Raw genomic sequence first — 14,192 nt, forward strand, 5'->3', positions numbered from 1 at the left:
GTCGAATGTTGTATTATCTAAATCTCTGCTTCAGTTACTAAAGCCGACCTTACTCTAGAGCTGCCAAAAGTACTATGTTTATTTCTTAAATTCTAGTCTTGTTTTTAATATTCAAGTCACAGTCTCTAAACAAAACTTTCCCTTTTCGTGCCATAACAATGTACAACGCATTCATTCGAGGCGGTGGAGCCACTGTGGAGTTTGAAATGAGCTTGATAGCCGTAAGATCATCTTCTTGCTCATCTTTCTTATCTAATCGTAAAAATACAGGCGCTATTTTTAAAAAAAAAGATGATTACGTTCTACGCGTGTCAGCCTAACATGCATGTTGATCAATCACATAAACTCGGCCAAGTCATTGGTTTTCCTGGCTGATTAAGGCAACCTATTCCGTGCTCTAATAGCACTACGGAAGAAGCTAGACGTCTATTAGGGAGCCTGTTTTGTTTATGCAAAAGACGTCAAGAGAACTATGGTACACCATTCGAAAAAAAAATGCGACTGTTCTGATGCAAGAAAGCATGACAGACTCTAGGAATCGCATTGGCGAAAATTCTTATAGAAACGTCTGTTTTTTAAATTGTATTGTCTTGACGATCTTATCGTCTCTTGTGAACACAGTATAAAGGTTTCTATTTAGAAGAATAAACGCTTTCACTTAATTTATTAAATTGACTTTTTATATGAGTGATCATTAAAAAAAATGTTTTGGATTGATTAATGCTCAAATATAGATGTATAGCTACATTGCAAATATAACAAAATGTTGTCCTTGAAGAAAAACTAATGTTTATTCCTTCCACTTTTTTGCATGCAAGTCACGACATCTCCCATGACTACAATTTGAGAAATGCTGTTGTGTTCAGCATGCCTCTTGTCCATTATTTTCACAGATGTAACTGGCATAGAGGATGTGAAGAGTCATGAAGAAGTGGAGGAATAAACTGACCCCTCTATCGCTTAGAAATTATCTTGTAGTCTCCTGATCTGAAGATGTTCCTTTCCCAGAAACAAAGAAATAAACGTAGAGGGCAACGTGACATTTTTTTTAAGCAACCAAGTTGTTAAATGCTTTTAATAGAGCTAGCCGGGCTCTGTTTACTCTGCAGCGTCGAGCTAACCGGGCTCTGTTTACTCTGCAGCGTCGAGCTAGCCGGGCTCTGTTTACTCTGCAGCGTCGAGCTAGCCGGGCTCTGTTTACTCTGCAGCGTCGAGCCAGCCGGGCTCTGTTTACTCTGCAGCGTCGAGCTAACCGGGCTCTGTTTACTCTGCAGCGTCGAGCTAGCCGGGCTCTGTTTACTCTGCAGCGTCGAGCTAGCCGGGCTCTGTTTACTCTGCAGCGTCGAGCTAGCCGGGCTCTGTTTACTCTGCAGCGTCGAGCTAACCGGGCTCTGTTTACTCTGCAGCGTCGAGCTAGCCGGGCTCTGTTTACTCTGCAGCGTCGAGCTAGCCGGGCTTTGTTTACTCTGCAGCGTCGAGCTAACCGGGCTTTGTTTACTCTGCAGCGTCGAGCTAGCCGGGCTCTGTTTACTCTGCAGCGTCGAGCTAGCCGGGCTTTGTTTACTCTGCAGCGTCGAGCTAGCCGGGCTTTGTTTACTCTGCAGCGTCGAGCTAGCCGGGCTTTGTTTACTCTGCAGCGTCGAGCTAGCCGGGCTCTGTTTACTCTGCAGCGTCGAGCTAGCCGGGCTCTGTTTACTCTGCAGCGTCGAGCTAACCGGGCTCTGTTTACTCTGCAGCGTCGAGCTAGCCGGGCTCTGTTTACTCTGCAGCGTCGAGCTAGCCGGGCTCTGTTTACTCTGCAGCGTCGAGCTAGCCGGGCTCTGTTTACTCTGCAGCGTCGAGCCAGCCGGGCTCTGTTTACTCTGCAGCGTCGAGCCAGCCGGGCTCTGTTTACTCTGCAGCGTCGAGCCAGCCGGGCTCTGTTTACTCTGCAGCGTCGAGCTAGCCGGGCTCTGTTTACTCTGCAGCGTCGAGCTAGCCGGGCTCTGTTTACTCTGCAGCGTCGAGCTAGCCGGGCTCTGTTTACTCTGCAGCGTCGAGCCAGCCGGGCTCTGTTTACTCTGCAGCGTCGAGCCAGCCGGGCTCTGTTTACTCTGCAGCGTCGAGCTAGCCGGGCTCTGTTTACTCTGCAGCGTCGAGCTAGCCGGGCTCTGTTTACTCTGCAGCGTCGAGCCAGCCGGGCTCTGTTTACTCTGCAGCGTCGAGCCAGCCGGGCTCTGTTTACTCTGCAGCGTCGAGCCAGCCGGGCTCTGTTTACTCTGCAGCGTCGAGCTAGCCGGGCTCTGTTTACTCTGCAGCGTCGAGCTAACCGGGCTCTGTTTACTCTGCAGCGTCGAGCTAGCCGGGCTCTGTTTACTCTGCAGCGTCGAGCTAGCCGGGCTCTGTTTACTCTGCAGCGTCGAGCTAGCCGGGCTCTGTTTACTCTGCAGCGTCGAGCTAGCCGGGCTCTGTTTACTCTGCAGCGTCGAGCTAGCCGGGCTTTGTTTACTCTGCAGCGTCGAGCTAGCCGGGCTCTGTTTACTCTGCAGCGTCGAGCTAGCCGGGCTTTGTTTACTCTGCAGCGTCGAGCTAGCCGGGCTCTGTTTACTCTGCAGCGTCGAGCTAACCGGGCTCTGTTTACTCTGCAGCGTCGAGCTAGGATTGTCACTAGCACATTTTATTACAGAAAAAAAAGTATTAAAAAAAAGGAAAAAAGGAAGGAGCCAAACTTCATTGTGCATTCTGTCCTATCCTATAATAGTTGAAGCCAGTGGTATGCCACATGTGGGCAATGAAAAGGGAAGCAGATTGAGGTATTTTTTTTAGTGTGGGTGAGATGACTCATGATATGTTGTTGGTGAGTAAGCTTAAGTTGTATGCTTTATAAGAAGATGATTTAAAACATTACAAAAGGTTCTTGATTCTTTGAAAACAATGATACATTCACCACATCAGAATAGAAAAACAAAACATGTATATATATATATATGTATATATATCAATATTTTACCATGCTACCATCTGCAGTATTTTAAGTTACAGCCTCAATGCCTGGTATGGTGATCTGAGCATATGAAAAAAAAAAACGGCTAAATATGTAGGGTTTTTTCTCGATAGATAATTGAACCCGTTATTTCTCACAAACACATTCTTGAAACAAGTTGAGATTTTTAAAAATAATAATATTATTGTACCTTACAAAACCCGTATCATTAAAAAAAAAACCAATTAGTTAATTAATATTGTTAATTAATTATTTTTGTTTGATTTCGAATAATAAATTCTACATTATTTATAGATATAGTTGTAAGTGCAGAGTTTTTCTCCTTAGCTTAGCTGTTTTAAAAAAAAGGATTTTTATATTTTGCTTGTTATGAGAGTCTTAGGCTTTAAAATCATTCATTCCCTAATGGATTATCATGAAAAATGTTTAAAGATATTTGCTAAGCAGATATCAGTAAATAATAAAGGATACGAACGCACGCAATCACAAATATACACACACGCGCACCCATCCACTTCCAACACAAACACATACAAACACAAACTGACAGTATATTCATGTATGTATTCCCTGGGGTGAACTAGTCAACTGAGTTTTATGGGAATACCCAGTAGGCCGGCGCATGGTCTGCATTTGAGGCTGTTGATAAGCAGAACGCTTTCAATGGCAGTTAGGCATGTATTCCACTGTACTACAGGGGATGTGTGGTTGAATGGCTATAAATGAGGTTGGAGTTCAAATCCTGATTCCAGCTGAGTTGTAAGCTAAGTGCCTAAGACATAAGATAAGGCAAGAACGATTTTCCCAGATGCTATGGTGGTGTATAGGGTGTACACTGTAATACACCTGTTCACTACTCATCTGTTACCTCCATTGACTTATAGAGGACGTGACCATTTGTTGTCTAGCCACATGCCAATTATTTGGAATGCTCTAGTCGTCTAATTATCTCGGAATTTCCACTCTGCATTTTTTGGGAGGTCAAAGAATAGAATAAGAAGAGTATACGAGGAAATCTAGGGTTAGTCAGAGGCAGCCGCATTGTACCCACAAACCGGTAAAGAATATTCAAACCAAGATTTTTAGCATCCCACAAAAGGGGAATATGCGCTATTAGTTTTGTGTGGTCTCTCTCTCCTTCCGACCCTTGAAGATATCAGAAACTAGAAAAGAAAATGAAAAATCGGACATCATGATATTTTAGATCATTCAAAGTTCTAATGCAACGGCTACTTTTTTCTTTTCCAAAAGTAAAACATTTAATTTTAAAAATTATCTATGCAAGCAGATTTTTCAAAAAAATACACCACTTTTAAATGAAAAACTTCAGGGGAAGTAAGTTTTTTAAAAACTGTCACTAAAATAACTCAATCTTCATTCATAGTTTCGCGCATTAGTGCACAAAATTGGCATCTAAGGTCACAATGGAAAAAGTATCAATGGATCATTATCTTATTATATATATCTCTTCATAGCTCAAGAGTTTGGACACACAAGAAGTAAAGTAAAGATCACTATTTTATTTCTGCAAGTCGGACGGACTAGAGTTACCCTACGAAAAAAAAAGGGGGGGGGGGCAGAACAAGTAGTATTCACACGTCACAAAATAACAGGCCCGGACTTAACCGTTGTGACCAAGAAGTCATGGAAAGATAATTCTTTTTTATTTCTACTCTACTTAGTTTTAGCCACTAAATAGCAGGGCTGGACTCGACCGTTGTGGGCCCCTATGCAAAACGAATTTCGCGGGGCCATGTTTGGGTAGGGATACGGAAAATAAGTAAAAATTAAGAGTTTGTATTAGAAAATATATTCGTCTTTGCATTTTATTCATTCTTTACTACGCACAGAATTACTACACGAGCTTAGCCTGGCGTGTAGCGAAGCTATACAGTATATCATAAGAATTTTATACTCTACATAGATCACGCTCAATAGCAAGAATTACCAAAAGTTTCAATCTATCTACGAGAATTATTGACCTCAAGTAATTCTTCATTAGTTTGAGGTGCGAGAAGCTTCTTTCACCAGATTCCATAATTACGGGTATTGCATAACGCCGTTTTTACTTATCGCGCGTAGGATTGGCGTTTTCCATTTTGAATGACAACCCAAAATGACAATTTTTCGTCTATATATTTCAGGAAATTTTTTTTAAAATTATTTTTCAAAAGATTTTAATAATTTCCTGAGATTTCAAGGACTTTATCTTATATTTTGCACTTTCAGGAGATTTCAAGGAGCTCCTGGTAAATTAGGAGGCTGCGGGAATTCTGTTATAAGTTAAATGGCTGCCTGATCGTGCGGTTTGCGCGCTGGACTGTCGTTCGGATTTATCGACGGTCAAGGGTTCAAACCCTGCCCGCTCCCATCCCCCGTCGTCCTGCGGGAGGTTTGGATTAGGAAGTAATTATTTTCAACTCTGAAGGAACATCCGAAACATGTAAAACATTTTTTTTACAAAATGGTTTAATTTAATAATTGACTCCTAGAATTAGCGCGGGTCCTTTGAAAGTGTGGTGCCCACTGCGGTCGCACAGGTTGCATTGGCTTAAGGCTGCCCTGCAAAAATAACGGCGAATGCTACGCCGTGGCTCGACTAGTAAAATACATTTTCCATTTATGAACTAATTTTGAATAATGATTCAAATGTTTTAATTAAAAAAAAAAGAATTTTTATACGAACTTCGTTTTATTTGTTTGTTTAAAAAAAATACTGCATTCCTCACTAACCTTCGAACTCGAAGACAAGTCTTATTATTATTATTGACATATCCTCATTTTACACTTGACAATAATCTAGATCTAGATCTAAATATAATAAACAATTTGAACAGAATTAACATCTATAAATGTATAAGGAAATATTCTTATATTCTTACATTAGGGGGTGCAGATGAATTTATTATGCAGTGACGTAGCACCCATGAGGCGCCACGACCATTAGGGGCACAAGGCCTATGGCGCAAAGGGATTGATTGACTCATAATCAGTCGGGGCTCAGGTGAGAACTTAGGAATGACACTATAGGAAAGAAAATAATTGCACTATTTTCACACTCTGGGAGGACATCCAATTTGGTTTCAAACTACTCCAGTTCATTGAGTGTTTTCACAAGGAAACAAATTGTACAATGAAATTTAAAGGAGCCCAAACTTTTTACCAGACAGACAGACAGAGTGAGATGATTTAAGCTTTAATAAGAAAGAAACCCACGAGAACTAACAGCTAAAATACTATAAATACACCCACATGCGTAAAACAGTCCAAACAAATCATTGAAGCTGTAAAGAAAAAAACTGAAGCCTGCTATACAAAACAACTGAACAGTACTTGAATCTATACACCTCAACAAAAAAATCAAACAGGGAAACATCCTCTCCATGGATCCCAGACTACATACCATTAGAGAGAAACATACGCTGACCAAATCCTCTCCATGGATCCCAGACTACATACCAATAGAGAGAAACATACGCTGACCAAATCCTCTCCATGGATCCCAGACTACATACCAATAGAGAGAAACATACGCTGACTAAATGACACATTTCTCTGAACGTGCAGTCAGTCAGAAAAAAACATTCGATCCGAAGAAAAAAAAAGTGTAACAAATCAAAGATGGCCCAACGCTGATCTAAATAGACGAAGAAATAATATGCTTGCAATAAGCTATTCTCACGCGACTAACGTATACTATTTTAGAAGTATGAGACAATACACGTTTTATGAAAATGCAGCTTGTAAAACATTCTTCTGAGTGTAGACTGTAGATTAGACCGCGGAATTGTAAATCCGTCCTTCTTAGTTACATATTTTATTAAGAGGTCTGATGAAGAACATTCCCCAGAAAAGGCGACACCTCTTTAACACACCACCTTGCAGTTCATGTTTGATTATCTAAACTCTCTAACATTGATATTATGGATGATTAAAAAATAATCTCACCATGTCATCTCATATATATATAGATATATATATACTAGACATATGTTACCCGCGACCCGCGGGTCTTTATTTGCGCATTACTGTCGATATAGTCACTGAGAGTGTTTTGTAAACAATTAAACGAAATAATAATGTAATAAGTAAAGCGAATGTGTCAATATAAAAATAGTGTGAATGAAGCTATCAAATCAAAATAGCTAATAGGCTTAAATCCATTTTTTAAAATTAAAACATTTGCTTTTGAATAATCTAGTGGATTGGATTTAGATGTATGTTAAACGTAGCTAATGATCCTTTCACGTTATTTCTCTTTCGCTACGAAAATAAAATTAGTTTTGCGAAAATGGTTTACCCGAAGTCGATACATTCTTATCTATTAAAAACGAAAAGAGCGATAGCTTTGTTAAATGAATGGGATTATAAAGTGAACAATTAAACGAAATAATTTTTAGTACGCGATTCATGAATGAATATAGATCTAGGCCTATCTCAACTCGGCTTCGCAGCTTTCGTAAGCGAATGTAGCTTTAGAAAACCAAATTTGAATGTTTATTTGATCAAAATATGAAATGAATGGACTTTAATTAATATATTTATGTGTTAAAGTATAAAACTATCTGTGCGAAGAGAAGTTTTATCATCTTAGAGTTGGATTAGAGTTTTAGATCTAGGGATGGGATTATAAAGTAAACAATTAAACGAAATAATTTTTAGTACGCGATTCATGAATGAATATAGATCTAGGCCTATCTCAACTCGGCTTCGCAGCTTTCGTAAACGAATGTAGCTTTAGAAAACCAAATTTGAATGTTTATTTGATCAAAATATGAAATGAATGGACTTTAATTAATATATTTATGTGTTAAAGTATAAAACTATCTGTGCGAAGAGAAGTTTTATCATCTTAGAGTTGGATTAGAGTTTTAGATCTAGGGATGGGATTATAAAGTAAACAATTAAACGAAATAATTTTTAGTACGCGATTCATGAATGAATATAGATCTAGGCCTATCTCAACTCGGCTTCGCAGCTTTCGTAAACGAATGTAGCTTTAGAAAACCAAATTTGAATGTTTATTTGATCAAAATATGAAATGAATGGACTTTAATTAATATATTTATGTGTTAAAGTATAAAACTATCTGTGCGAAGAGAAGTTTTATCATCTTAGAGTTGGATTAGAGTTTTAGATCTAGGGATGGGATTATAAAGTAAACAATTAAACGAAATAATTTTTAGTACGCGATTCATGAATGAATATAGATCTAGGCCTATCTCAACTCGGCTTCGCAGCTTTCGTAAGCGAATGTAGCTTTAGAAAACCAAATTTGAATGTTTATTTGATCAAAATATGAAATGAATGGACTTTAATTAATATATTTATGTGTTAAAGTATAAAACTATCTGTGCGAAGAGAAGTTTTATCATCTTAGAGTTGAATTAGAGTTTTAGATCTAGGGATGCTATTATAAAGTAAACAATTAAACGAATTAATATTTAGTACGCGATTCATTACGGAATTGTCTAATGAAAGAATGTTCGTCAGGAAATCTGTAATCACAGATATAACGAACTAATTAATGTAAAAAATGATTTTGAAACACAAATTTGAAGGTTAATTTTATTATATAATGAAATCAACGGATCTTCTTTTGTCTTTTCATGTGTCAAAGTAAAAAACTATCTGCGCAAAGTGTATTTCTTAAAATTAGATCTAGGTCTAAATCCTTTCTATCTTTTCTCATGTCAACATTGTAGACATGGCCTAGATCCATAAAATACTATAGCTGTAATAGAGTCGGACAACTTTATTTTTTTTGAGGGTCTTACATTTGTTTTAGGGCTACAATACATTCACTAAGGTCTAAGTTGGTACCCAAGGAACATTCCTGCCTAGTTTTATCAAGATTGGTCAAGCGGTTTTGATGTCTATAAGTAACATACATACATACATACATACCCCTCACATTCTACTTTATAATATAGACTAGACATATGTTACCCGCGACCCGCGGGTCTTTATTTGCGCATTACTGTCGATATAGTCACTGAGAGTGTTTTGTAAACAATTAAACGAAATAATAATGTAATAAGTAAAGCGAATGTGTCAATAAAAATAGTGTGAATGAAGCTATCAAATCAAAATAGCTAATAGGCTTAATTAAATCCATTTTTTTTTTCAAATTAAAACATTTGCTTGTAGGCCTACATATATTTGATTAAAATTTGAGATGAATAGACTAAATTTTGTATGTTCATGTGTATAAAGTATAAAGTAGATCTTGAGGTAGACATAGATCTAAATCTACACTAATCTAGAGTTAAACATTGGCTTTTATAGAGTTCATTCTGTGCTGCGCAAGCGTGACCTTTTTTCATGAATGAATATAGGCCTATCTCAACACGGCTACGCAGCTTTAACGAACAGCGAACGAATGTATTAAAAATGCTTTAGAAAAACAAATTTGAATTAATTTGATTAAAATATGAAATGAATGGACAATAATTAGTATGTTTATGTGTTAAACCATAAAACAATCTTTGCGAAAAGAAGTTTTATCATCTTAGAGTCCAATAAGAGTTTTAGACCTAGGCCTAGGAATAGACTCGGTAGAGAGATGTGTTAATGTGTAACCATTTGGTAATGTCTAATGAAATAATTAAATAATGTTCGCCAGGAAATCTGTAGTCACAGATATCAGGAACTAATTTATGTAAAAAATGCTTTTGGATAATAAAGTGGATTGGATTTAGATGTATGTTAAACGTAGCTAATGATCCTTTCACGTTATTTCTCTTTCGCTACGAAAATAAAATTAGTTTTGCGAAAATGGGTTTACCCGAAGTCGATATATTCTTATCTATTAAAAACTAAAAGAGCGATAGCTTTGTTAAATGAATGGGATTATAAAGTGAACAATTAAACGAAATAATTTTTAGTACGCGATTCATGAATGAATATAGATCTAGGCCTATCTCAACTCGGCTTCGCAGCTTTCGTAAATGAATGTAGCTTTAGAAAACCAAATTTAAATGTTTATTTGATCAAAATATGAAATGAATGGACTTTAATTAATATGTTTATGTGTTAAAGTATAAAACTATCTGTGCGAAGAGAAGTTTTATCATCTTAGAGTTGAATTAGAGTTTTAGATCTAGCGATGGGATTATAAAGTAAACAATTAAACGAATTAATATTTAGTACGCGATTCATTACGGTATTGTCCAATGAAAGAATGTTCGTCAGGAAATCTGTAATCACAGATATAAGGAACTAATTAATTTAAAAAATGCTTTTGAAACACAAAATTGAAGGTTAATTTTATTATATAATGAAATCAATTGATCTTCTTTTGTATTTTCATGTGTCAAAGTAAAAAACTATCTGCGCAAAGTGTATTTCTTAAAATTAGATCTAGGTCTAAATCCTTTCGATCTTTTCTCATGTCAACATTGTTAACCATGGCCTAGATCCATAAAATACTATAGCTGTAATAGAGTCGGACAACTTTATTTTTTTTGAGGGTCTTAAGTTTGTTTTAGGGCTACAATACATACACTACGGTCTAAGTTAGTACCCAAGGAACATTCCTGCCTAGTTTTATCAAGATTGGTCAAGCGGTTTTGATGTCTATAAGTAACATACATACATACATACACTTCACATTCTACTTTATAATATAGATATAAACGTTGATTGAACGGTAGGGAGTTCCTGTTGAAAGGAAGACAAACAAGATAAACAAAAAACGTGTGTCGATCCTATTACCTCCCTTTAAAGTTTATTCCACAAAACCAATGTCGATATCTCTTTTCTTTATTCTTTATTATATAGATTACTTCACGTGGTGGCCTACTATCTAATTATTTCAGTAATTCGTGGCACGCATATTCAGGCCTCGCGGAATGCTAGGGTTCCACAGTACACAATTTGTGAAACACTGCACTAAACTATTTTACTGTATGTATAGTACGCAAGGTTGTTAACGCCGGAAGTGGTAATGGTTCTAAGCCTACCATTGCCTATAATATGCATCAATGGCACGCGTCTCAAACAGCCTCTGACAACCAGTCCAACTCCTGGCCTTCACATGTAGTTCAGATACTGAGCCCGGCGGAACTGTTATCACCAACAGGAGAAGGGGCAAAGGCGAGCAACTGGCGCCTAAACCATGAGCTGTGCGAAACGCGAAGGATGACATACATCAGTTTTTCCTCCTTTTTTTTTAGGTCAATATACTATAAATTAAATTAAATTTGTATTTCCACTTAATTTTTAGCGACCCGCTTAAGGGAAAAAAGCCGCTATTAGGTTTGCGCAAAATGTCCGTCTGTCCATCTCTATGTCTGTCCGTCTGTCAAACTCAGATCTCGAAAACTAGAAGAGATATGAAAAATATTATTTCACCATTAAATGCGGCTTGAAAAGTTTAGGTGCAACGGCTAATTTTGGTTTTCTAAAAGCAAAAGATAGACTTGAATAATAAATGCCTAGATTTAATCTTAATTTAAGAAGAACAGATAACTGGAATATTGGGTTATACGCCAAACGTTTGTACGACAATGTAGCGCTGACAAAATGATGTTTTTAAAATAGCGCCGACAACAACAAAAAAGCGACCGTATCTCATATCAAATATGCCTTTATTTAAAAATCATATTTATCTGGAGGCAGCAGAGGTTTAAATTCTGAGTTTTCCTTCTCCCTCGGGCAGTAAGAACTCGTTAGCTTTAGGTGGCAACCAACCTTTTGTATTACACGTTAAGCTCCTAAACGTTATCACCGACAGCAACTAGGGGGTGGGGTGGGAATGGGGGCAGCGAGACAGCGGGTAGATTGGTCATGAGGCCATAAGGTGAAAATTTGCAAAATCTATAACTCAAATTGGACAATATCTATAGCACAAGAGATAAGAAATAAAATAGATACTAGAACAAACATTTTAGACAAATGCAAATCTAGGTATTGTAATAACTTAAGTGAGGCAACTCAACGAGGCACATATATGTTTATTTACACGACATCACTGATATAAAAAACAGCATCTATCTTAGGCACAGTCTTGTCACTTCGGCTCTCAACTTGGGCGGAAATCGCTCTCTCTCTAATGTCAACATCCGACTTAGTCTTGTCACTAATAGTGCGAACCTTCGTTCTGCACTAGCCTGGATTGCGGTGCGCATGGTAGAGCTATAACAGTATTGTAAAAGACTAAAGACTGATTCAATTAATTCAAAATAAAATGCTGCACATATTTAAATGACTGGTTGTTAAGCGTCTCGATAATGACACACAAGTCCTAGGTTCGATCCCATTACTAAACACTTTTTTTTGTCAAGGACAAATGAAATATAGATGTTATATAGGTTTTCTTGGAGGTTCAGCGAGTGCCGATTTAAATTATTCCAACAGCGGATTCCAGCGGTGGTTGATTTTGAAACCAATACGATGCCAATGCCCATACATTCTCGTCGTATGACCTCAAAACCATCCATTCCAAGTTAGTTTTATTCATTCTTTCTTTCTTTTCTTGCAGTGGTTGATTTTGAAACCAATACGATGCCAATGCCCATACATTCTCGTCGTATGACCTCAAAACCATCCATTCCAATTTTTTTTTTCATTCTTTCTTTCTTTTCTTGCAGTGGTTGATTTTGAAACCAATACGATGCCAATGCCCATACATTCTCATCGTATGACCTCAAAACCATCCATTCCAAGTTAGTTTTATTCATTCTTTCTTGCGGTGGTTGATTTTGAAACCAATACGATGCCAATTCGACGTATTCTCATCGTATGACCTCAAAACCATCCATTCCAAGTTTTTAGCGGTCCCCGTAAGGGGAAAAAGCCGCTATTAGGTTTGTGCAAAATGTTTGTTTGTCTGTCTATCCGTCAGTCACACTCAGATCTCGAAAACTAGAAGAGATATGAAAAATATTATTTTATTATTAAATGCGGCTTGAAAAAGTTTAGGTGCGACGGCTACTTTTTGGTTTTCTAAAAGCAAATTGTTTAATTCATAAATTTAATTATGCAAGTGATTTTTTCATTAAAAAAAATATTTTTTGTTTAGTGCCTCCATCAGAATGAAAGAAGCTTATTTTTGTGCGTTTTGTCTCATGGTCGGTCTGTACGTCACGGTTAGATTTAAAAAAAATAGCACCAATTAAATTTTTTTAAACAAGCAGATTTTATTTTTATTTTTTTTGTTTAGTGCCCCATCAGGATAAAAGCCGCTTATTTTTGTGCGTTTCGTCCGTTGGTCGGTCTGTTCCTTACGTTTAGATTTAAAAAAAAACAACACTAAAAAGAATTTAAAATCTGATTTATCCTTTAATGTTCCTTCCGAAACATAAATATAGTTTTAAGTATCTATTATAAAATTTTCCGGATAGTTTTGTAAAAACAAATTAATGTCAACGAATGTTTGTTTGCTCTTCTAATTTATATGATATTTAATTTCCGTGCTTAAACGTTGCAAAACACTTTATCAATCATATGCTGTTCCGGTTTTTTAATGTAAATAGCATATAAATGCTAAATGAAAATCTCTAAACTGACATTTCATTAAATATGAAGTTGTTCCTGAAATTGTTACATAAAAAATAAATTATGTCAAATGATTGTTTGAAATCGCATTGTTTTAAAATACTTCACTATAGTTTAATTATCGATATCAAATCGTTCCGTATTTTCAACTTAAAACAAATTTATGTCAAATGACTTTTTTTTTAAAATATCGACAGTAGGTCGTTCAGAATTATTGAAAAAGGAAGTAATTTATTAGAAACAATTATCGAAAAACACTTTTTAGACTTATTTTACATTGAATTTTCTTGCTGAAACATAACAGAGGTTTAGGTTTTTATATGTTAAGAATTTTACGGATTTGATTTTGAAAAAGAAATCAACCTACATTACTTAAATTTTCGCCAAAATTGTTCCGAATTTTATATAAAAACTCTACTAACACAAATAACTGTTTGAAATCCCTCTTCTAATAAATATTAGCATGACGGACGGACAGACTGACAGACAAAATGCACAAAAAAATACGGCTTTAATCTAAATAATAATTTTAATATCTTTAAATGAGTTCTATTAGAACTCTGTGCAATAGAGGTCATGCATCCGCAAGAAATCTCTCTTGTTAATAAAAACATTTTTTGTTACTAGCTTATTGTGACGTAATGGATTTTTTTTCTTTTAACGTCAAATGAATGAATTCTTCAAATGTAATTCTAAAAGAACTCACTCG

General features: G+C 36.6%; 1 protein-coding gene across 1 annotated transcript; it reads right to left on the reverse strand.

The window, feature by feature from the left end:
- Nucleotides 1-1,064: 1,064 nt before the first annotated feature.
- LOC129928186 (uncharacterized) lies at nucleotides 1,065-3,000 on the reverse strand. Its single transcript, XM_056041253.1, has 2 exons — nucleotides 2,990-3,000; nucleotides 1,065-2,646 (listed from the first exon to the last, which is right to left on the reverse strand). The coding sequence occupies exons 1-2, from the start codon at nucleotides 2,998-3,000 to the stop codon at nucleotides 1,065-1,067; spliced, it is 1,593 nt and encodes a 530-aa protein (XP_055897228.1).
- Between the last annotated feature and the right edge of the window lie 11,192 nt (nucleotides 3,001-14,192).

Source organism: Biomphalaria glabrata, chromosome 9 (genome assembly GCF_947242115.1).
Source record: "Biomphalaria glabrata chromosome 9, xgBioGlab47.1, whole genome shotgun sequence".
Lineage (NCBI taxonomy): Eukaryota > Metazoa > Mollusca > Gastropoda > Planorbidae > Biomphalaria > Biomphalaria glabrata.